This window comes from Eulemur rufifrons, chromosome 2, assembly GCF_041146395.1.
Source record: "Eulemur rufifrons isolate Redbay chromosome 2, OSU_ERuf_1, whole genome shotgun sequence".
Classification (NCBI taxonomy): Eukaryota; Metazoa; Chordata; class Mammalia; order Primates; family Lemuridae; genus Eulemur; species Eulemur rufifrons.
In genome coordinates this window covers 24,007,117-24,030,807 of record NC_090984.1, presented here as the reverse complement: position 1 = coordinate 24,030,807, position 23,691 = coordinate 24,007,117, and the positions used below count along the sequence as shown (strand labels likewise).

The following is a 23,691-nucleotide window of genomic DNA, read 5'->3' as shown; positions in this document are numbered from 1 at the left end:
AGACGGCACAAATAACATTAGAATTATGTAAGGCATAATTACAGATGGGAAAAATATTTCAAAATTATAAATTAATACTGTGTACCAACTTTATTAATACATTTGAAAGGTTTTAAGTGGGAATTGCCTAAGTTATCCCCTAAGATGTAGAAAAATAGAGTAAACTCATAACCACAGAAAAGTGTTGTAAATATAGTATAAGACTGCCCGCCCCTTCCCTATAAAGCACTAAATGACTGTATGGTTAAGTTCTATCTAATAAACCTTCAAGGAACTGCCAGTTCCTACTGAAAATTATCTCAGAACATAGAAAAAGAGAGGGCATCATTAATTCATGTTAGCCAAATCATAATAATCCTGGTTCCAAAATTTGACAGAGAGCATGAGAAAGCCATCTTTATTAGGAACAGTGCTGTCGATTTTGCAAATAAAATAATACTTAATTGAATTGAATGAATCAGTGGTCTGGTGGAATTTTTCCTAGAAATGCAAGGATAGATCATGATGGGGGAAATTCTTTTCATCTATAGCATTTACTACATTAACAATGAAGAGAAACCAAAAAGGTAATTATAGTATATGCCAGTTACGCATTTAACAAAATTGTGCACTTGCCCATGATTTATTTAGTGAAAACAAAATTCTTAGCAAACTGAGAGGGTAATTTCTCAGCTTGATAAAAGGAGTCAACTAATAATCTACAGCAAAATTTTGCTTAATGTTGAAACATCAGAAGCATGCCCATGAAAATTAAATGAGGATAATGACTGTTACCACTATTTCAATGTATTGGAAGTTCTGATAAATAAAAAAAATACCCAGAAAATTAAGTGGTCTAAAAATTCGAAAAGAAAAGCAGTTATATGTACATAATATAATCATCTACCTAGGAAACCCAAGAATTAACTGATAAACCATTAAAGTGGTTGCCTGTTAGAATTGCCTGAGAACTTTTTAAAAAATACCAGTGCCCAGGCCCCTCTGCATTACTCCCTCCCTCAGTAAACCTGAAAATGAAAAGAAACATGGAATAAAGTAGTCTTAGCTTCCGTGACACTATGTTCCTCCCCATCCTTGAGTATAAAAATGAAGGTTACCCATCTGGTAATACTATAACTATTTAGAATCCCAGAAATTACAAGAAAAAGTGGACAATATAGCCAATAAAGATTGTTATGTAGCATTTTTTAAAAAATCTTGCTTCCTAATTGGTAGCACTGAATGTATTCAAGTATCATTTCTATTTATCTTGATATACTTAAAGATAAATCCTTTTTTCTTAATCTACCCAAATAGTACTTGAGTTAAAGATAAATCTTGTCCTAGTCAAGATGGTGAAATATTTAAAATTTCTTCCTCTCTCCTTACTCCTTTGTTTCCATATTCCAGGCACATCAGTGTTTATTTTATTCAGTAGTAAACCATGGTCCCTGCCTTGGAGGAGGAGCTTATGTCCAGTGAGGGCAATAGAGGTGTAAACAGATCCTTGCCAGTTATTCCTCTTATTTGCCTCATGCTGCTCATGTTAGTCTGTAGTGTAAACAAATTTGTCCTAACCCTAAAAATGAATTTTATTCTTTTTAAAAATAATTTTTGGGGCCGGATGCAGTGACTCATCTGTAGTCCCAGCATTCTGGAAGTCCAAAGCAGGAAGATTGCTTGAGACCAGGAGTTTGAGACCAGACTGGGAAACTTGGTGAGGCTCCATCTCTATAAAAAAAGAAAAATTTAGCTGGGTGTGGTGATGCATGCAGCTACTTGGGGAACTAAGGCAGGAAGATCACTTGAGCCCAGGAGTTCAAGTTTGCAGCGAGCTATTATTATATCACTGTACTGCAGCCTGGGCAACAGAGTGAGACCCTGTCTCTAAAGATAGATAGATTTATTTATTTATTTTGAGCAAAGGTGAGGAGCTGGTGGAGAAAGGACAATTCTTTTTTTTTTTTTTTTTGTTTGTTTTGTTTTTTTTTGAGACAGAGTCTCACTCTGTTGCCCAGGCTAGAGTGAGTGCCGTGGCGTCAGCCTAGCTCACAGCAACCTCAAACTCCTGGGCTCAAGCGATCCTCCTGTCTCAGCCTCCCGAGTAGCTGGGACTACAGGCATGCACCACCATGCCCGGCTAATTTTTTCTATATATATTTTTAGCTGTCCATATAATTTCTTTCTATTTTTAGAGGTGGGGTCTCGCTCTTGCTCAGGCTGGTCTCGAACTCCTGAGCTCAAACGATCCGCCCACCTCGGCCTCCCAGAGAGCTAGGATTACAGGCGTGAGCCACCGCGCCCGGCCGAGAAAGGACAATTCTAACTTTATGGTCTGTACTTTTATCCGTCATGGCAGCTTTCCATACCTTTGCTATTATCTTTCTTTCCAGTCTTCTGGGGTTTTTGTTTGTTTGTTTGTTTTTTAACTTTGTAGATTAATTTTTCTTCTGTTTTACAAATTAAATAGAATTTTCTCTATTCGCTAATTTCTTCCCACGACCCTCCAGATGAAGTGAAACAAAGGAAAGCAGAGAATCAGAACTGCAGCAACAACTGTATCTCAAACCTTCCATCTGAGCTTTGATACTATAATAATTTTTATAGGATATTACTTCCATTTTTTCATCTGTCATGTCTTGAACCTATTCTTCCTTTCCTGAAATATCAGTCGGGTTCAGTTATAAAAAAACTTTAAGAGGTAAAATAAAATAGGCATTAAAGATTGAGAATCAGTGTGAAGGCTCTGCAGCCAGGAAAATGCCAAAATCACAGTGTCAAACTATTTTAATGGAGACATTATCTCTGCCACCATTGGGCACAGGTATCACACCTCTTACCATCAATATTGGGCATGTGACGACAAGACTACTACTTCTGCCATTGCAGCCTCTGAAAACTGGGTGTCTCCTTACTCCTTTGATAGAATAAACTCCTCCTGAACCTTCTTCAAGTACTAAGTTTTTGATAAACTGTCTCCTTACTCCTGCTGGGCATAAATCCTCCCAGCAGTAGAGACTGCGAATGTGAGTTGTCCATTTGCCCCCCCCCTCTTTTTATGACTAGGGAATACTAAAAATCCATCTTCTGCCTACTTCTCTGGCTTCTTCTCTTTATTTCTATATCTTTTTCTGTTCTCATATTATACTTTAGTAGTACGAAATTTCTGTGGTGGTCACTAATTTCATTTTTTTGCTCCCTCAACTTTACAAATGCATTTTGATGCAGGGCTTCTGTGGATATCAATGTAGGCCGTTAACTGTGCAGCTCTAGGGAGCATCTTTGGAATTGTACGGTCACTGGCCCAGGCCTAATTTGCTTTTTTTTTTTTTTTTGAGACAGTGTCGCTTTGTTGCCCTGGCTAGAGTGAGTGCCGTGGCGTCAGCCTAGCTCACAGCAACCTCAAACTCCTGGGCTTAAGCGATCCTACCACCTCAGCCTCCCGGGTAGCTGGGACTACAGACATGCGCCACCATGCCCGGCTAATTTTTTCTGCATATATATTTTTAGCTGTCCATATAATTTCTTTCTATTTATTTTAGTAGAGACGGGGTCTCGCTCTTGCTCAGGCTAGTCTCGAACTCCTGACCTCGAGCTATCCACCCGCCTCGGCCTCCCAGAGTGCTAGGATTACAGGCGTGAGCCACCACGCCCGGCCTCTAATTTGCTTTTCTTATTGTCTTTTTTTTCCTAATTATCCTTCAAAACCCAAGCTTTACTTCTAAGACAACTTTTCTTGTTTCTCAAGACAGTTAATCACTACCTTCTTTGTACATAATGTGTATTTAATATTTCACCACTTCTGTTAGAATTCTTTGTGCAGAAACTATTTCACTTATCTTGTATTCCTACACATAACACAGTTCCTAATATGTAGTTGATTTTTAGTTAAGTACAGCCATTTCTAGATTTTCTTTTCTGTAACAGAATTTTATTGAAATTATGACATGAACGTAAATCGCATTTCGTTTTGGCTGGATTTAGAAACAAAACACTAAACGGGGAGCTCCTTTAGAGTTGGTAATAAATAAAAACATCAGTATCTTCTCTCTTGTAGCTCATTTCTTATAGCTCATTTCTATTTTGATAAGTTTTAAAAACTCGTTTTAGTTAATAGTATATAAGGGTGAGTGTTAATGAGTTAACTGGCATGTTTGAGGTGAGGGGAAGTATAGGTGATTGAAAACTTCTAACAGACGGTATAATCAAAGAATCCTGAAGAAGGATTTCAATCTTTCCTGGACTATTTTGCAAATAGCTTTTCACTTTTTATTCTGAAGCATTAATATCCATTTAATGAATAGGTACTAGAGTTACCACTTGTGATTATGATAATGTGGAACTTTTCTTAGCCACATTAGTAATAATATATTTAACTTCTAGGATGTGAAAGTAAATTTGGTTTTTCAGAAACCTTGCTTTTGTGCTAACATTCATTACTATTCTTCTCCAGTATAGTGGGATTTTTCCTGTTTAAACAATTCTGGTATTATTGGGGAGTGGTATATGGTAAGAGGCAAATGTACCATATCCTTATAGTATAATGGTTAAGAATGTGGGATCCCCACTCCACCATTTACTAGCTGTAGGAACTTGAAACAATTTTTTTCCTCTATTACCTCATCTGGAGTGATTTTACTTTATCCATTCTATTGTCTCTAGTCTCCCTACTACCTCACTACTTCATAAATTTCAATTTTTTTTTTTTTTTTTTAATATCAGCTGTGTGTAAGAAGAACTTGAACAGGGGTTTGGTGATGAGGTACATACAACAATGTATTACACAGTTGACCCCCATAGAGATATAGTTTTATGGGACTTTATAAGAGATCATTTCTGAGTTAGGTGGGAAGGGCTTTATTGATGAGGTGGCATTTGATTGGACAAGGAGGGGCAGGGGATATGGGAACCTGAGTATTTCAGGTTCAGAGCCACCTCTTGTAAAGACTGAAGATAGGAGCCAGGCTCAGTGGTATGCACCTGTAGTCTAAATTATTCAGGAGGTTGAGGTGGTTGACTGAGATGGGAAAATCGCTTGAGGCCAGGAGTTTAAGACCAGCCTGGGCAACATAGCAAGACCCCATCTGAAAATAAAAAGGCTGAAGATGGTCTTCATGTCTGTTGAGTGGTCCAGAAAACCTCAGACCTTGAATTGGATTAAGATAGTCCCAGAATGTTAGTGTCCCCAGACACGTGACAGATACAAATATAAATCTTCTCTAGGGGAAGAACATTGTTATCTAAGGCCTCAAACTATTTCCATAAAATTACTTTTCTAATTAAAACATACCAACTTGGGACTGAAAATATTAGAATTGTCACACCTAGAAGAAAATGAGTATGTTATCACCAAGGAACTGGTAAGTATGAGCTGTAATTCAGATTTGAAAAAAAAAACCTCAGAATTTCTTTGACTGAACAAAATAAGCAACATTAACTCAGTGAATTAGTTTAACAGCATATTGGACAAAGCTGAATACAAGTTTAGTGTATTGGAAGATCAAAAAACTCTCCAGAATTAGGCATATCCACTAAATGATAGAAAATACAGGAGAGGTTAATAAATATAGAGGCTATAATGAGATAGTCTCATTAGATCTTAGAAAGAAAGGAGAAAGTGTGGCTGAGGCAATATTCAAAGATGTAATGGCTGAGAATTTTCCAGATTGGTAAAAGACATGTGTCAAAGATTCAAGAAGCCTAACAATTCCATGCGTAATAAATACCTGTCCTATTGATTTAAAGATGTACAGTTTTCCACATTTTGACGTGTCTGAAATCTGGGTGCATCTTTCAGTTGATGGACACTTAGTCCAACACGATTGAAATTTTGACTTCCGTGAAAAGTCTCCCATATCAGCTTCTGGTAAGACCATGAAATTTCAGTACCCAAACTATGTTAGAGTTGAGGAAATATGGTGAAAAGAAATCCACATTTAAAATGTGGGCATAATCCACATTTCTTATCCTGGGTCGTGGTTATACACTGGTGTTACTTTATAACAGTTTATAAGCTGCACGTTTATGTTTATGTACTTTTCTAGAATTGTGTTATTTAAAACATATACACAAACATAGGATAAGGAACAACCTTAAAGGGATGATTCAGCTTGTTTTTTGGACAGGTAACATTAATAGTGCCTTTGGTACCTACCTACAAGTAAATCTATCATTTTGCCAAGATAGTTTACTCACTGCCCTCCTTGGCTCTAGTATCAAATCTGTCCTGAATTTAACTTTGATCATATCAATTCATTTTATCAACCTCTGCCACCTTTGTGGTTCCTACCACATCAAAGCTATGCTCTCCGGGTTTGAAAACCTTTCATATTTTCACTCTGTTCTGTACATCTATACACTACAACTGTACACTCTCTTGGGATGTCCTTTACTATTCACTCCCTGACCTCCTCAAGAGCTATATCTTTGCACAAATTCAGAGAGACCCAGTAATATTTCATTCTGGGATTATGCTCATAGGCATCATGGTACAATTCTGTACATCACATACAACTTATACAATGCCTCCTGGATCTCCTTATTTTCTGAATTCTTACTATATTTACTGTTAAGTTGTTTCGACTTCTTGAAGTTAGTTGCTGTTTTCTGTGCTTCTCTAGGATTCTTCTCCTACCTCTTGCATGCTAAGAAGCATGTCATATTGCAAATTGATATTCATCTCTTTCCTTGAAAGCAATTAATGTTGCAACCAGCACAGTTCACACATACAGTCACTTAATATGTGAGGGAACTATGTAAAATGGAACTTAATTGTATACTACCTTGTGTTTTGATTGATTATTCTTAGTATTAGCATAGTTGGATTTTAAGTATACTTGTTTGGTTTATAGGCTTTTAACATTTACAACCCGAAGACTTCCATTAAATATATTGAAAAACCATTATCAAAATAATAAAGAGGTATTTCTTTTTGTGTACTAGAAGAAACTATATATTTCTCTTGAACTGGAATCAGATCCATCATTGCATAAATCACAAGCAGTATGTTTTAATTTATTTTCTAAATAAAAATGTGTAGCAGAAGGAAAAGACCATTGAGCAGAGGGTATAGACTTCCCTTGAATGCACATATTTGAAAAGAACGCAGAAGCTACTGCCTTTGTTTTCACTGAAGTGAAAAATAGTTTTAAAAAATAATGGTTTCTGTTAGTCTTTTTTGAGAAAGTAATAAAAGTTTGGACCTTTCTCTCGGGAGGGTGGGGGAGGGAGGAATGTGTATAAATAAGTTATAAATAAGTTATAATGTTTTGGATTCTGTAAAATTGTTGAAATTCCAGGGACCTCAGATTAGGAATCCATGTGTTAGAAGAACATGGTAAAATTGAAATAATCATAATAAAGCCAGAAGACATGGATAACCACCAGTGAAGATGACACATGTGTCTTTAAGTGTGACTAGAACACCTTGTGAAACCAGCATCTGTGTCTTCTGAAGCCTCTATTGTGGAGTTCTTCTCTATTCTGTGTTAGAAAAGGAATAGTCACTGTCTTATTTTTTGAATGTCCTGTATGGTTTAAGATCTACTTTGAAAGTTCCTGAGTGTCAGTAAAACCTTATTCAGAAAAGAATTAGCAACATGTTTAATTGTTAAAGCTGGATAATGGGATAGTGGGAGTTCAGTTTATTTGTTCACTTTGCCTTTGTATAGTTAAATTTTTCTAAAATAAATGAGGTTTGGAGCCTTTTTGGGAGATGGCATAGTTTATTGTGTTCTTGTTATGATTTTGCTAACTCAAGCCTACAAGGAGTTGTCTAATATCTCTTTCACTGTGGTTAGTTCCTTATTCTACCTTTCTTCATAGCAGCTCAGAAACAAAAAGGAGAAAGTGTATGGCAAAAAGTTTCTCAAAAATTATGCAAGAAGATTTTTCTGCTGCAACTTGACAGTATTAAATTAGTAGCCTCTTGTCAAGTAGTCTTTTGATTAACATTAAACATACTCAGGAAAATTTATTATAATGCTGTTTTTATCAGTTTGACCTTTCCCTAATAGGAGAAAAATCTTATAACCTCAAAAAGTATTCTACTTTTTCTTAAAATACATGAGTAGTATGTTTATTTAGCTATAAAAATTACATAGAATATGGCCAGGCGCGGTGACTCATGCCTATAATCCTAGCACTCTGGGAGGCTGAGGCAGGAGGATCGCTTGGGCCAGGAGTTCCAGACCAGCCTAAGCAAGAGCAAGACCCCCGTCTCTATAAAAAATAGAAAAATCTCTGGGTGTGGTGGTGTGTGCCTGTAGTCCCAGCTACTCAGGAGGCTAAGGCAGGAGGATCACTTGAGCCCCCCAGGAGTGTGGGGTTGCACTGAGCCATGATGATGCCACTGCACTCTAGCTGGGGTGACAGAGTGAGACCGTGTCTCAAAAAAACAGAAACAACAACAAAAAAACTACATACAATACATTCATATTGAATTGTGAACTAAATTATTCTTCAGAGATTAGCATAAGAAACCCAAAACTTTTAAAGCAGGTTCTTATAGACTCTCATAAGCCCTCGTTTGATCTTTTTTGTGAGGGCCAAACCCTTCTTTAGGAAAAAAGGTTTTCTGTCTCCAACCCCTTAGAGAGTTTTGGTTCTTTGGAATTCTGAATGTTACCTACTAGAGGTGCATAGGTATGCCAGTCATTTTACATTCTAATTTTAATCCTTCTTTTGAAAGAATACCTTTAAAAATCACAAAGTTGGAGTGATATCTTTTAATTTGTTTGAAAATTAACATTCTACTTCTAGAGGCCTTTTTAAATTTAAATTTTTATCAAGGTAACACAGTCATCGTTTTTTAAGAGTTAAGGGTTATACAGGAAAAATAGTGCTCCAAACCGTCAGTTCCAATCCCATTCCCCAAAAGGCAAAGAGCTATGTATTTCAGTATTTCTTAATAACTTGCTTATACTACCATACTCTATCTACTGGCTTCCTTCTGTGAAAGATGAGGATTAGGTTTTGAAACTAATGTCCATTGTAAAGACTTGGGGCGGGGGCGGGGGGGGGGTCTTCTTTTCTAATGTGTCTACTCTCTTGTTCTGTATTGCTGTTTTAAGACTTTCATTTTCATGTCTTAAGTGCTGTTTTTGCTTTTTATAAATTTGATGACAGTTCTTGTTCATTCATATGAGGTAAATAAATTTAAGCTATTCCTCTGCTCCTTTGAGATTTTTACTTATACATTTTCTAGAAATGGAAAAAAACACCCAATTAGAAGCAGATTGATGTGGCCAGGGGAAAAAGTTGAACTGGCAGTTCTGAGAAGGAATCTAAGATCTGCCTTGGATTTTTTTTAGTCATTTGTCAAACCTATAATTATGATATAGAATAATTGTGACTTTTGTAGCATTTTGAACTCAATGTCTGGTACCCATAAATTGCCACATGAGAATGTTGAACAAAAATTATTTGGTCATTTAGAAATAAAAGTGTGTATATGCCTGTTTATATGTGGATATGTAAAATGCATAATTTATTTTTATAAATGTGTGTGTCTATTTTTGCTTCCTCTCAGGCTTATAGCAATAGATAATTGGCTTGTAAACATAATGGGAGCTATAACGACTGATAGGGTTGAGCTTTGATAGCTTAAGACTATAGAGTAGAAAAGCCTGCTATTATCTTTACATTGGGTTAACATTTTTTGCTTTTCTGATTCTATTGTGAGAATAAGTACTCCTCCAATAGTGGTTGATCTTTATGAAGTATGAACACTTAGTAGCTTTTAAGTTACTCATGGCAAAATTAAATATTGAAGTGGCAAACAGTAATGCCTTAGTCATTCAGAGTTCAGAAAGAAACACTAGCCAGTGGTGTTCCCTACCGGCCCTATTTCCCCTCCCCACAACCAGACATAAGAGCTCTTAGGCTGTAACTGTTCCTGCTTTGAAATTTAATTCATGTTATTTGTATGTTCCTGTCCAGCAGGCAAGTAAAATGAAAAATTAAAATCCAAATAATTCTGGACAGTTGCCTAAATGCCAGTTTGCTTAACTCTATTTCTGTAAACCTACTGAATGAACAGAAAAAACCCTAGAGAGAAGAGAATTTATAGTTTACTTTTTTAAACTGACAAATACTGATTGTATGTGTTAAAACCTAATCTAGAGAAAGCTAAGCCATGGGACTGGGGGATACCCTGCTTGTACCCTTATCCCACTAAGAAAAGTCTGGGCTGAAGGAAAAACCACACTGCTCTTTTGTTTTCATTTTCATCAATATGATTTCTTGAAAACAATGAGCAGGGTTGCAGGATAGGAGAGAAGCAATTTCCTAGGATAAGCTTTGCAGCTGTTTACCAAAGTCAATGAAGCAGAGAGAATATGTGGTTAATTCATTAAACAAGGTGCCTGAACTGAGGTGCTTCACACTGAGTCAGTCCCTCTTCATTTTGGCCAGCTTTTCACAAGCAATGAGGTATATAAAAACCAGCAAACTGAAGGAACTTTCAAATAGTGCCTAGGTAAACAGGGTGAAGAGTTAAGAATCCAGCTGCATTCTTGGACATAAAGTCCTAAATAAAACTATTGTAATTAGAAGAAATCAGCTTCTGTGTTCTCTTAAGAAAGTTAAAATGAACATAGACTCTGTGAGATGAGAGATCAAAGATGAACTGATAAAACAACAAGGTGAAAAGGAAGCTGACAGAACAAAAAATGAAGGGACAGGTAATCTTGTAGAACTTGAAACCACTTTGGCAACAGAAAGTAGAACAGACATTATGGAAAATAGAGATCTGGAAGACAGGAAAAGGACAAAAAAGAAATTAGCAAATGATAGACATGGCGGACAAATTAAGAGAGACCTGGTACAAATCAAGCACAATCTTAATAACTAAAGGATCTTGAAGTAATTAATGACCAAGTGGCATTTCAAAAGAGAAAGTTATTAGGTCATTAAATACGAAATGTCCAATTTCAAATCAAAAGTTTAGTTTATTGTATCTCAAATAAGAAGCAGTACAATTAAAGTATGCACCTAAACTGTCAACACAGTTTTCCCATCTTAACGGTTGCTTGTTTATGCCAGCAGCGAAGAAGCCTGGAGAGCGAATGGTGATGAAATCTCGAAAGGCGTTTTCCACTGCTTGTTGAGAATTGAATATTTCTCCTTGCAAGAAATAGCGGTCCAAAGCCTGGAAGAAATAGTAGTCAGTTGGTGCAAGGTCTGGTGAATATGGTGGACGACAGTTTCCAAGTCCAGCTTCTGTACTTTGAGCAGTGTTGTTAGTGCAACATGTGGTTGAGTCGTTGTCTTGCAAGAGGATTGGCCTGTCTCTATTGACCAGTCTCGGCTGCTTATTCGCAAGCATCCTCATCATTTCATCCAATTGGTTGCAGTAGACATCCGCTGTAATCGATTGACCAGCTTTCATGAAGCTGTAGTGGATAATACCAGCGCTGGACCACCAAACAGACACCATTAGCTTTTTTTTTGATGAATATTCTGTTTTGGACTGTGTTTTGGCACTTCATCTGTATCCAACCATTGTGCTGAACGCTTGTGATTGTCAAAAAGAAGCCATTGTTCATCACACATAACAATACAGTGTAGAAATGGTTCACTTTTATGTCCTGACAGCAAAGAAAGGCAAGGTTCCAGACAATTTTTCTTTTGATGCTTATTGAATTCATGTGGAACCCATCTATCCAGCTTCTTTACCTTGCTGATTTGTTTCAAATGGTCCAATATTGTTGGAATGGTAACATCAAAACTTGCTGCTAATGCACGTGTAGGTTGAGATGGATTGGCTTCCAATACAGTTTTCATCATTATCCATCTTGGTGTCAGGTCGCCCACGTGGCTCATTTTCAAGATGAAAATCACAAGAACAGAACTTCTTAAACCATCAACGTACTATGTATTCATTAGCCACATCCTTCTCAAACACTTTGTTGATATTTCCAGCTATCTGCACTGCATTGGTTCCATGACAGAACTCATATTCTAAAATAGCATGAATTTTTTACTTATCTATGGTCTCACAAAAATTGCTTTAAAATTTTTTTTAAAAGATAATCACAAGTGACAACATGCATTTGAAAGACTGAGGATGTACCTTGCACAATAAGAATAAGACAAAATGGGTCAATGTGAAATGTCAGAGATATCAACTGTAAAACTTAGTACTTAAGGAAATCGGACATTTCATACTTAATAACTTAATAATGCTTAGAATAAACCCTAGCAGAACTACTAAACTTGAAGTATATAGAGAAAGAAACCTATGTATGTGCCAGAAAAAAAGGATTTGAGTTATAAAATGAGAAAAATTATTCTGGCTACAAACTTCCTCAATAATAATAAGTAACAGAAGAAAATGGAACATTGTCTACATAAAGAATATTGAAGAGAGGGAGCCAGGTACGGCTTATACCTGTAATCCTAGCATTTTGGGAGGCTGAGGCAGAAGGGTCACTTGAGGCCAGGAGTTTGAGATCAGCCTGAGCAACAGAGTGAGACCACGTCTCTACAAAAAATTAGCCAGGTATGGTGGTGCATGCCTGCAGACCCAGCAGAAGTAGGAGGATCGCTTGAGCCCAGAAGTTCGAGGCTGTAATGAGCTATGATTGTCCCACTGTACTCCAATTGGGCAACAGAGTGAGACCCTGTCTCTTACAAACAAAAAATAAAATACATATTTTTAAAAAATCAAGTATTAAGAAGGGAAAGGATTTTAGCTGAAGTGAGCATTTGAATGTGTGTAAACATTTCTGTTATGTCTAGGTGATTAGGGGTATGAAGTTTAAGAAACAAAAAGCAGTTTTTTTCCTTGAAAGAAAAGCTACTTAATGAAAAAAGAATATAACTAGTGAAAAAATTATAGAACATTATAATCAACTGGGGAAAGCTCAAGAAAATTCCAGCCAAAACCATAGGGTTCAGTGTAGGGTTGTATAACATAGGGACAATCTGTGTTTATTTAATGCATTAACTGTCATGTGAGTTGTATTTAACTCTCACTAGTTTTTACCCCGGGGCCTTGTGAAGCATATATAGCTCACATGTCTCTCTACCTTGAGCCGCATGAACTGTTTTTCAAGTTGCATATACCTCACGCACAGAAAACAATGAAAAATAACAAATTTTTCATTATATTAGAAAGGATTGTTTTATTTCCGAAGTTTTTATTCTATTTTTGTAATAAAACACCATAGCCCCAAGGAAAAAAAAATTTTTTTATTGTGTGGCAGTGTGTTAAAGATGACAAATTAAGAAATAGGTTTAAGTATTAAGTTATATAGGTAACTCCTAGTAAAACTAAATTAGATTTCATTATCTTCCAAGCAACCATTTTGAGGTCAGGGGTGGACAGAACTTATAATAAATAAAAATGAACAAATTTTCAAATGTTACTTTTCTTGTACATGAAACCTAATTATGATAAGGGAAAAGGTTTCTCGTCTTACTATGCCCAAGAATATGAGTAGATTCTTATTCTTAGCTTCCCACTCTGTTTACCCGGTAGTATTTATTATAAGTTCTTTGGTGGCTTCTAGAACAGATCAAAAAGCTGTAAACTCTGAGCAGGGTGCTGTTTACTTGCCTGCAGTCCCAGCTATTCAGGAGGCTGAGGTGGGAGGATTGCTTGAGCCCGGGAGTTCAAGGCTGTGGTGTGCTATAATCACACCTGTGAATAGCCACTGTACTCCAGCCTGGGTAAATTAGTGAGACACTGTCTCTTAAAAAAAATGGCTATAAACTTCAGTATATGCCATCTTTAAAAAATACACTGAAAGCAAAGGAATTCAGATTGATAAAACCTTAAGGATACCTAAGAATAACCTTACTGAAAAATTTGCAGGATCTGTATAGTGCAAAGAAGTTGTAAAACTATTGGGAAATAAGATGGGGTTTTCAATTAAATAAATGTAACAGAGTTAATTCTTCCTTCAATCAATATTCTTTTGCTATATTTGCAAGGAAAGTTCCAACAGGCTTTTTTTTTTAACTTTAACAAAATGATTATACATTAACTTGAAAAAATAAATATGGTAGTCAATAAAATTCTATAAAAGGATAATGATAAAGGGACCCTTATGAAATCTTGAAAATTTGTCAAAAACTATAAGAGCGGGCGGAATTAATGGAATAGAATGGAGAGTCTAGGAATAAACTTGTCTGAATGTTGAAAATTTGGTATATGGCAAAAAGATCTGGGGAGAGTTAGTCTTTAAGAAGAAATTGGATGCCTATAATAAAATGCCTCTAGACACTAAGGCTGCCAGAATAATAAAATAGTTCTCTTTGAGGTTTACATTCTAGCAGAGAAAACAAAGTAGTGATTACAGAGTTAGCAATATAGTAAGTGCTGTGAAGAATACAAAGTTCCAGTTGAATGTAATTCAAGGAAAACTTAATTGGGGGGCGAGGAGCTGTCAGAAAAGGCTTATTTGAGGATGTAAGGTTTAAGCCGAAACTTAAAGGTGGGAAAAAGTGTTTCGGACAGATGGAACACCCTTCAGTAAATGGTTAGCTATTTGGATTGAAAGGAAACAGAATGCCAGCTTTACTCCTTGCTATGCAAAAATAAATTCTAAGTGAATCAACAGTATTAATAAAAATAGATTAAAAGAAAGATCTGAATCATTAATGAATGTTTATAAAAACTGTTTGGGTATAGAGGTCTTTTAAAGCTTGGTATGAAATCCAGAAATCGCAATGGGATACATGATACATTTGCCTACATAAAAGTTAAAAGTGGTAATAAAACATTATTAAATAAGTTGAAAGGCAAGTTGGAGACAGGGGAAAGAGAGTTGCTTTTCCTGTTTATATACTGAACTTTTATAAAATAATAGGGAATAAGATTTCCACAGAAAATTATGTTCATTCTCACTAATAAAGAGAGACAAGTCTAGATATTTTTTCCCCTTCAGATGGGCCAAGATTTTAAACTAGGTTTGTTTGTATGTGGAACATCTGTCCTTCGGTGTAACCTACAATGAAATATTATGCAAAAATGAAATATAATATAGATGTTTATTGTCAAAGATGTCTGTTCTTTTAAATACTGTTTAGTGAAAAAAGGTTATACATCCGCAGTATGATGTTATTTATATGAAATTATAGGCACATGTCTGTGTGGCTGTGTATGCATAGAATGCTGTCTAGAATATTAACTAAAGCATGAGGAGACATTAGTTACATGTTATCAAATTTTGGATTACAGAAGCTTGTCCATTTTTGTGAGCATGAATATTTTTTGTAAAACAAGGTGTTAATTTTGATTAATAATTTACTTTGTTGAAATATGCTGTGATCAAAGCATTTATAAAAAGATATTTAGTAGTCTTAGGATAGTGATATGGCTTGTTCTCATTTGAATGATTTTTTTCTGTGGTAAGTGGTACATCTGAATGTCCACTTATGGTAATATGGTAAGTGCTTTGACACAAAGCCTGAACTTGACCTTCATTAAAAATATTGGAACTCTCTGTGCTCGATGCATTGTCAAAAGCTAAAAAAAAAAAAATTTGGAATTTTCTAAGTATTGATTATTTTTTAAATTGAGAATCTCCTTTTTGTATGTAAAGAACCATGGTAGTTATTGAAACCTAGGTTTTACAAGCTAAAAAGTAATTGACCAGATTCTGCATTAATATTTTTGTTGGTTAGATTGATTCATAGATTGAAAGTTTTTTTCATCTGTTGCTTTTCCCTTTAGAATATTAAGATAATTCAGGAGGCCAGGGACCATGTCTTATCTGAATTAATGGGAACCATTGTGCTAGGTATTTATCATTATCTTTAGAGGAGAAGAGGTTTGCAGTTTAATTAAAACTCTAGATAGTACTTGGCATACTATATTCTTGATGTCTTAGATATTGAATTACTTCTGTATGTTTAGGTACATAATTTATGAAAAGCTAATATATAGATAATTTATTTCATATAAAAATATTTTAAGACAAACCTTTTTATTTCTTCCTTCTTCCCCTTTTTCAGTAAATTAAAAAATATTTCAAAAGACTATTTAGGGCCGGGCGTGGTGGCTCACGCCTGTAATCCTAGCACTCTGGGAGGCCGAGGCGGGTGGATCGCTCGAGGTCAGGAGTTCGAGACCAGCCTGAACAAGAGTGAGACCCCCGTCTCTACTAAAAATAGAAAGAAATTATATGGACAACTAAAATATATATATACACACAAAATTAGCCGGGCATGGTGGCGCATGCCTGTAGTCCCAGCTACTCGGGAGGCTGAGGCAGTAGGATCGCTTAAGCCCAGGAGTTTGAGGTTGCTGTGAGCTAGACTGACGCCACGGCACTCACTCTAGCCCGGGCAACAGAGTGAGACTCTGTCTCAAAAAAGAAAAAAAAAAAAAAAAAGACTATTTAGAAAATAAGTCTATTATGTAGGATGAGACATGTAACAATTTCATTTTTTTATGATTTGTAGGGGGTAAGGTATGCTTTGTAAATGGTATATTAAAGCTAATATATTTAAACTGGTTTAACTACAGTTATTAATAAAATGAATTCATTGTATAAAATTCAACCTATTTAAATGCATTAACTCTTCATAGGTACCACTAGCAATAGTACAACTTTCATCCTTAAGTTTTAGTTGTAGTAATGTTAAAATACTAATAGCTTAACTTCCCAGGACTCTTACTTCAAAACAAAGCTAAAAGAAAAAAAGCAAGAAAAACTCAGTCTACTTTCACTCACACACACACACGCACACACACACACACACACACACACAGACTTCTATTAGCTACAATTTGTAGCCATACACCTCTCGTTTCCTCTGAGCAAAAGGGTTATGATCTTGCTTTATTTTAATTCTGTTGCTTTTCCCTATAAAAAGTCAGGTTTTTGGAGAGCTCTAACAGTGTGCTATTGCTGGGCTCTCATCCTTTCTGTTTAAATAATGCAGGTACTTTGATGGAAACCTGGAGAAGCTCTTTGCTGAGTGTCATGTAATTAATCCGAGTAAAAAGTCTCGAACACGCCAGATGAATACAAGGTCATCAGCACAGGATATGCCTTGTCAGATCTGCTACTTGAACTACCCTAACTCGGTGAGTATCTGGTAGTTTAAGGGTAGCACTGACTCTGTATTTCAGAGAGTAAATCAACTTTCATTAAATATCCAAAATAATTATAAAATGTCTTTAACACTATTTACTAGGAAACTTTCAGGATTCTTCAAAAGAAAAGATTTTCATTTATACAAATTCATTCTCATGGGGATTTTTAAATATGGCAAGTAGGGACAGAGTTGGAATAAAAGCAATAATAATAGGAATAGAACTGAATAATTGGTGTTAATTTCTTAAGTTTATATTTCTCTTAAAAATTTATTGTACTGAGATGATTTACTTTAGTGTGTTTAGTAAAGAAGTTTTAGGCTTAAATAAACGTAATCTTCCTATGAAGGCTTTACTTTATTAGTCACCACAAGAAAATTATATTTGTGGCATTAAAGGTGTTAACTTGAAATTTAGCTCTTAAGATATTTCAAGATAGATAAGAAATAACTTAATTCTACGATAATTATAACTATGTTCATATTATCTGCTTTAATAGTTAAGTACCTCTTTCTAATTACCGTATAAAGATCTTTGGCACCAGTAATTTATTTATTTATTTGTTTGTTTATTAAGAGATGGGGTCTCACTGTATTGTCCAGGCTGGAGTACAGTGGCTATTCACAGATGCGATCATGCATACTACAGCTTGGGACTCCTGGGCTTAAGCGATCCTCCCACCTCAGCCTCCCAAATAGCTGGGACTACAGGCGTGCACCACTGTGCCTGGCTAGTATTACATTTATATTGAAGGTTTTTCATTGTTTATCTTAATTTCATATGTATACCTCTTTGAAGGGAGCTAATAAGTTCACATGAATAAGTAATTAGAAAAGAAGTTTTAAAAGAAAAGTCAGTGCTCTTAGAGAAATAGAATGATCAGTGAGTTAAAGAAATTTAGTAATTAAAGTGATGGACTGAATTTCCAAATTCTCAAGTTCTGATCATAGCTCTAATACTAAATATTTGGCTTTGGGGGTAGGTAAATCATTTCATCTCACTGGGTTTTGGTTTATCCTTCAAATGAGTAAGCCTGTGAATTGTTACCATTTCCCTCTCCTTAAATCACAATCCTAACTTGAGTATTTTTTTAAAAAAAAAGCAGTACTGCTATTAAAATACATTAAATTTATGTTTTGATCATTTTATTATCTTTAACAGATTCTCTTTGCCAGTTGACTTACTAAGACACAAATCATTTGTCTCAGGTTATACAAGGTTTACTTATTCCTTGGCATTTTTCCTCCTACTCTGTTATAGCCAGTTCCTCCTTAATTTAAATCTGCACTCTAATTTGAGTACTGAAGCTGGCTGCCCAGCTTTGTACAGTGGCAGTATCATAGCCAATAGGTTTATCTGAGGTACACTTGCTGCTAATTGAAAGCTTTTCCCAGTACTCTGCCATGACGACTTGCTATATAGTCAGCATTGGCAATTTTTGACAGTCTTTACAGAGACTGAATTTTTTTTTAAAAAATAATGAAATTAGGTGCTTACAAAGATGCACTGTAACTTTCTCAGTGTGCCCTTGGTGTTGTCTAACAGTCTCAACAAATTAGAATTGAAAATCATGACTGGAGAGTTAGAGAGTAGATGTTTGCTTTGTGCTTATAAGTAGTGATGGAGAACCTACTGTTCATTCAACACACCAGGCGTGAATTTCCAGGTTAGTTGGGCAGATAAGTAAAGTAACATATTCAGAAAGAATGGTAAGTGCTTTGAGAGACAAACACAAGATAGGATGTTGTGGGAACATGTTGGAGGGACGCCTAACTCAGTTACTGATCAGGCAGTACTTCCCACGGAAACTGACTTCTGAACTAACCCCTGAAAGTATGATAGATAGGTAAACCAGGAAAATGTAGCATGGAAGCCAAAGGAAGAGAATGTACTTTGAAGAATTCTGGAATGGTAAACAGTGCTAAAATCTTTAGCGAAAAGAATTGGAAAGTGAATTTGGAAAGAAATTATTTTAACTAGTGTGGTGGGATTGGAAACCAGACTGCCTGAACTGAAGAGTCTCATTGACTTGAAGGTGGAAAGGAAATAAAAGCAATAATGTAAACAAATTACTCCTTTAAAAGAAATTTGGCTATGTAAGTGACAGGACAAGATAGCAAAAAGAACATCATAGATTGGTAAGTAAAGAGTTATGGTAGGTGTGCAAATATGCATTATGAAAAATATAATCATGATGAAACTAGGACTTCTTTTTGCATAATTTTTAGACTGATATAGGATAATTCTAACCTCTTCAGTTTTAGCAGTAAACGTCACCTGAAATTTTTCATGAAGCTTTATTTTATTAATTAGATGAGTGAATTCTTATATTGTATAACTCCCGTGTTTCACTTGTACTACTCTCTTCGAACATTTATGCTTTTCTTTTGTTTACATATATCTTCCATTCCTTTATCCTCCTAGAAAGCAATTTTTGCTTTATACAGTGACACACAAAAACAAATTTTTAAATAAATGCTTTTGATAGCTTAGTTTATAACATTTGGAAGTTAACTATCCTAGGTGGTCTCTCCTTTAAAAACAATTTCTTGAGACTTTGTAGCACTTTATCAATTCATAGATTTCCCCCCAATCCGCCCCCACCTACGTTGTGGCTAATTCAGAGGGTTTTTTTTTTTTTTTTTTTTTAAACCCTGGCAGCAGTTACTCACTTTATAATAATGTTTTGGATGAAGGTAACTTAAGATGTAGCTTTACTACTATCTCATCACTGCTAGGATGTAGCTTGGGGGCTGCAGTATCTTATTTTTATGAAGTGAATAATTTGTATTTTCTAATAATAAGATAAATAGGTAAAGGCAGAGTTGAAGGTTGTAAGAGAGGGTGGTCCACCCTGCCATCCTTTACCCTGTCTTATTTTTTAACCCATCCCATTTACACACAAGAGAACTGATGCCTAGATTTGCTTAGTTTTTTATAAACAAAGTGACTTCAACTTTAGAGATTATATGGACAACTTCTAATAGAAGAAAGATAATTCTTAATGTTCTTACTACTGTTTGATAATAGTTGCTGTGTATATAAGGTGATGGAGATAAATGAAACCTTTAAGAGTATATATTCTTTTAGTTTCTTTAGGACCATTAATTTCTGTTGTAGATAATATTTCATGTATCTTTAATGTATTATTTCTTAATTGGATTTATTTATGATATAAACAGGGATAAATTTAGTGAATAATCACTGAGACGGGAAAGCCCAGGGTGAGCACAAGGTAGTAAGGGTACAAACATATCAAAGAAGGAGGAGGGAAAGGAAATAAGACAGACAGGAAGATATCCATGATAATGATACATCCCTCTCTGATCATAATGAATGTGTCTTTAAACCACAGATTAGTTTTTGCTTTACCTTTAGACATGCATGTGTGATTTATTTTTCTGATTTATCTTATTTAATCTTGTTATCTAATTAGAAAAGCTATTAAAAGAAGCCTTTAAAGAATAAGAAGCTTGCTTTTATCTTTTTATCTTCTCTTATAATGGGCCCTAGACTAGAAGTCACAAAAGTTGGGGACTTAAAATGATCACTTAATAACCATGGTGACCCTTAGTCTCTCAGTCTTAAGGATTCTTATTTGAAAAAAATAAGCACATAAGCATGTGTATATGTTTATAACTTTTTAATAAAACATTTTAGAGGCATTGGTATGGTTACCGTATTTGTCTTTTACAGAATACGCCTCATATTGAAAATCAAAGATTCTTATTAGTGATCTGGTAACAAGTTAGTGCCAAATCTCCTTCACCGATGGGGAGAAATGAGAATAAACTCCTTTAAACTTGATAAATATTTTATTTGTCATTGTTTCTGTAAAACTAGTTACAGAACTCTGATATATTTCCTTTCATGGCTTCATCTATGCATTTTTTAAATATAGTTGATATGCTGTATATAAAATTTCTATCTGAACTAGATATTTGTACCTAATATTGTAAAAACATCAGAAATTTTATAAACATATTTCAAATAATAGCTACTTGGAAAATGTAATAGAATTTTTAAACAACCGCTTATAAGAGCCACAAAAAGGAAAAAAAGAGGTAGAAATAAACTTGACAAGAAATGTGAAAGATCTATATGAAGAAACCGTTAAATGCTAAGATAAAAGGATGACTTGAGCATTTGAGATAGAATAGTCAGGAAAATATTCGGGGGAAAGAAAAGGGCCAGGTGCAAGTGACTCACGCCTATAATCCTAGCACTGTGGGTGCCTGAGGTTGGGAGGATAGCTTGAGCTCAGGAGTTCGAGACCAGCCTGAGCAAAAGCAAAAACCCCATCTCTATTAACAAAAAAAAAAAAGAAGAGAAAAAGAAAGAAAGAAAAATTAGCCAGGCACAATGGTGCACACCTGTAGTCCCAGCTACTCGGGAAGCTGAGGCAGAGGATCACTTGAACTCAGGAGTTTGAAATTGCAGTGAGCTATCATGACACCACTGTACTCTAGCCAGGATGACAGAGTAAGACTGTAAAAAAGAAAGAAAGGAAGGAAGGAAGGAGGGAGGGAAGGAAGAGAGGGAGGGAAGGAGAAGAAAGGAAAGAAAGAAAAAAAGAATAGATAGGCAAGGAAGAAGACTAGTCCTATCAGATAAAAGAATAGGCAGAGTAGTGCAACAGGATGGAGCCAAATATGCATGAGGAGAATTTAGTGTTGTTATAGAGTATGCATTTTATATAAGGTAGATTATTCAATACATGGTGTTGGAACAACTTGGTATCCATCCAGGATAGGAATTTAGATGCCTATCTAAGTCCTTCCATCAAATTAATTCAGAAGGCTTAAATTAAAGACTGATACATTTCATTATATATAAATAAAGAGCATCTGCATGGCAACAAAATAGGAACATTCAAAATTGAAATTGAAAGAAAATATTTTCCATACTTTTAAATGGTCAGTTTCCTAAATGAGTAAAAAGTCTCCTTAAGTCATTAAGAAAAAAACCCAATGGGAAAAACGGGCAAAATATCTGAAGAGAGTGCACAGAAAAAGAAATATACAGCCTTAAGTCTTTTTTCAAATGTTAAAACTTCACTCATAATAAAAGAAACTCAAACCAGAACTGATGAAGTTAGTTCATTTTTCACCTATTAGATTGGCAAAGATCAAGGAGTTGGATAATTTACTCCTTGACATGAATGTGAAAAACAAAGCACTCTTGTACAGTATAAATGACTACAACCCCTTAGGAGGGAAACATGATAGTAGTTATCAAATTGTAAATGTAAACCTATATTATAATGTCACTTCTATAAATTTGTCCTAAGATAAATTCAAAGGATCACAAAGATGTGTATATAGTCAATGTAGTAGTCTAGTAGTGACAAAAAGGCAGTCTAACTGTCCATTAATAGTGGAATTTTAAAATAAAATTGTGGTACCTTCATACAGACATTAAAAAGAGGCAAACTCATGTGTACCAATATGGCACCACATCAGAAATCTATTAAATTTTCTAAAACAAAAACAAGACACAGAAGAGAGCAAGCACATGGTACTGCTACTCATGTGTACATGTTATATGTTAGAACACCTCTAGAAGAGTATGTAAGAAATTGGAAATAGCGATTCCTCTGCATAGAGAAAACAAAGGACAAAGATGTGAATGAGCGAGACTTATTTTTCATAAACTCATACTATTAAAAAATTGTTTTTAACCATGAGCCCATATGACTTATTCAATTAAAAATAAGTTAGTAATAAATATTATAAAATGTTCTTTAAGATAACCATATTTGAGTCATTTAAAAAATATCCTCCAGGTCCTCTAATATTTAAAGTAGTTGCTGAATATCACATTACAGAACATAGTGTACTTTATGTAACCATTCCTTGAGTTAATAGCATTTCAAATTATGTAAGTAATCAAGATTAGAGCAAAATATTACTGTCATTCTTAGCCATTCTGATTAAATCTTTATCATAAGATTTTTATTTATTTTCTAGGTTAGCTATATTCCATGCAGTTCTGTGAAGTCCTGTATTTGCATGACATTTTTTAATAACAAGTTTATTGAGATGTAATTCACATACTATCCAGTTCACTCATTTAAAGTATTTTTTAATGTATTCACAGAAGTTGTGCAACCAGTTAATTCTAGAACATTTTTACAACCCCCAAAAGAAACTCCATACCCTTTTACATTTGCCGCCACCCCCACCCCCAATTCCTCTGAAGCCCCCTAACCCTAGGCAACCACTCATCTGTTTTCTTTTTCTTTGGATTTGCCTATTCTGGTCCTTTCATGTAAATGGAATCAAATAATAATCAATCTTTTGTGACTGGCTTCTTTCACTTAGCATAAGGTTTTCAAAGTTCATCCACATTGTAGCTTGTATCAGTACTTTATTCCTTTTTATGGTTAATATTCCATTATATGGATTTTCCACATTTTATTTATCCATCCATTAGTTAATAGACATTTTGGCTATTATGAATAATGCTCCTATGAACACTTGTGTATAAGTTTTTGTATGGATGTATATTTTCTTTTGAGTATATACCTAGCAGTAGAATTGCTGAGTCATATAGTAACTCTTTGTTTAATATTTTGAGAAACTGCCTGCTGTTTTTCAAAATTATTGTACCATTTTACATTCCCATCAACAATATATGAAGGTTCCAGTTTTTCTACATCC

At 35.0% G+C, this 23,691-nt stretch overlaps 1 protein-coding gene and 1 non-coding gene across 3 annotated transcripts in view; both read left to right on the top strand.

Annotated features, from left to right (window-relative positions):
• Positions 1 to 23,691, top strand: part of ARIH1 (ariadne RBR E3 ubiquitin protein ligase 1) — a 113,967-nt gene that overhangs the window by 50,983 nt on the left and 39,293 nt on the right. For both annotated transcript variants that reach the window (XM_069482350.1, XM_069482340.1), the window contains one exon: positions 16,876 to 17,020. In XM_069482350.1, the coding sequence (XP_069338451.1) occupies positions 16,876 to 17,020 (145 nt within the window). The remainder of the gene's footprint in view (positions 1 to 16,875; positions 17,021 to 23,691) is intronic.
• LOC138380967 (U4 spliceosomal RNA) lies at positions 18,347 to 18,486 on the top strand. The gene has a single exon (XR_011232929.1). It is a non-coding gene; the product is annotated as a U4 spliceosomal RNA (small nuclear RNA).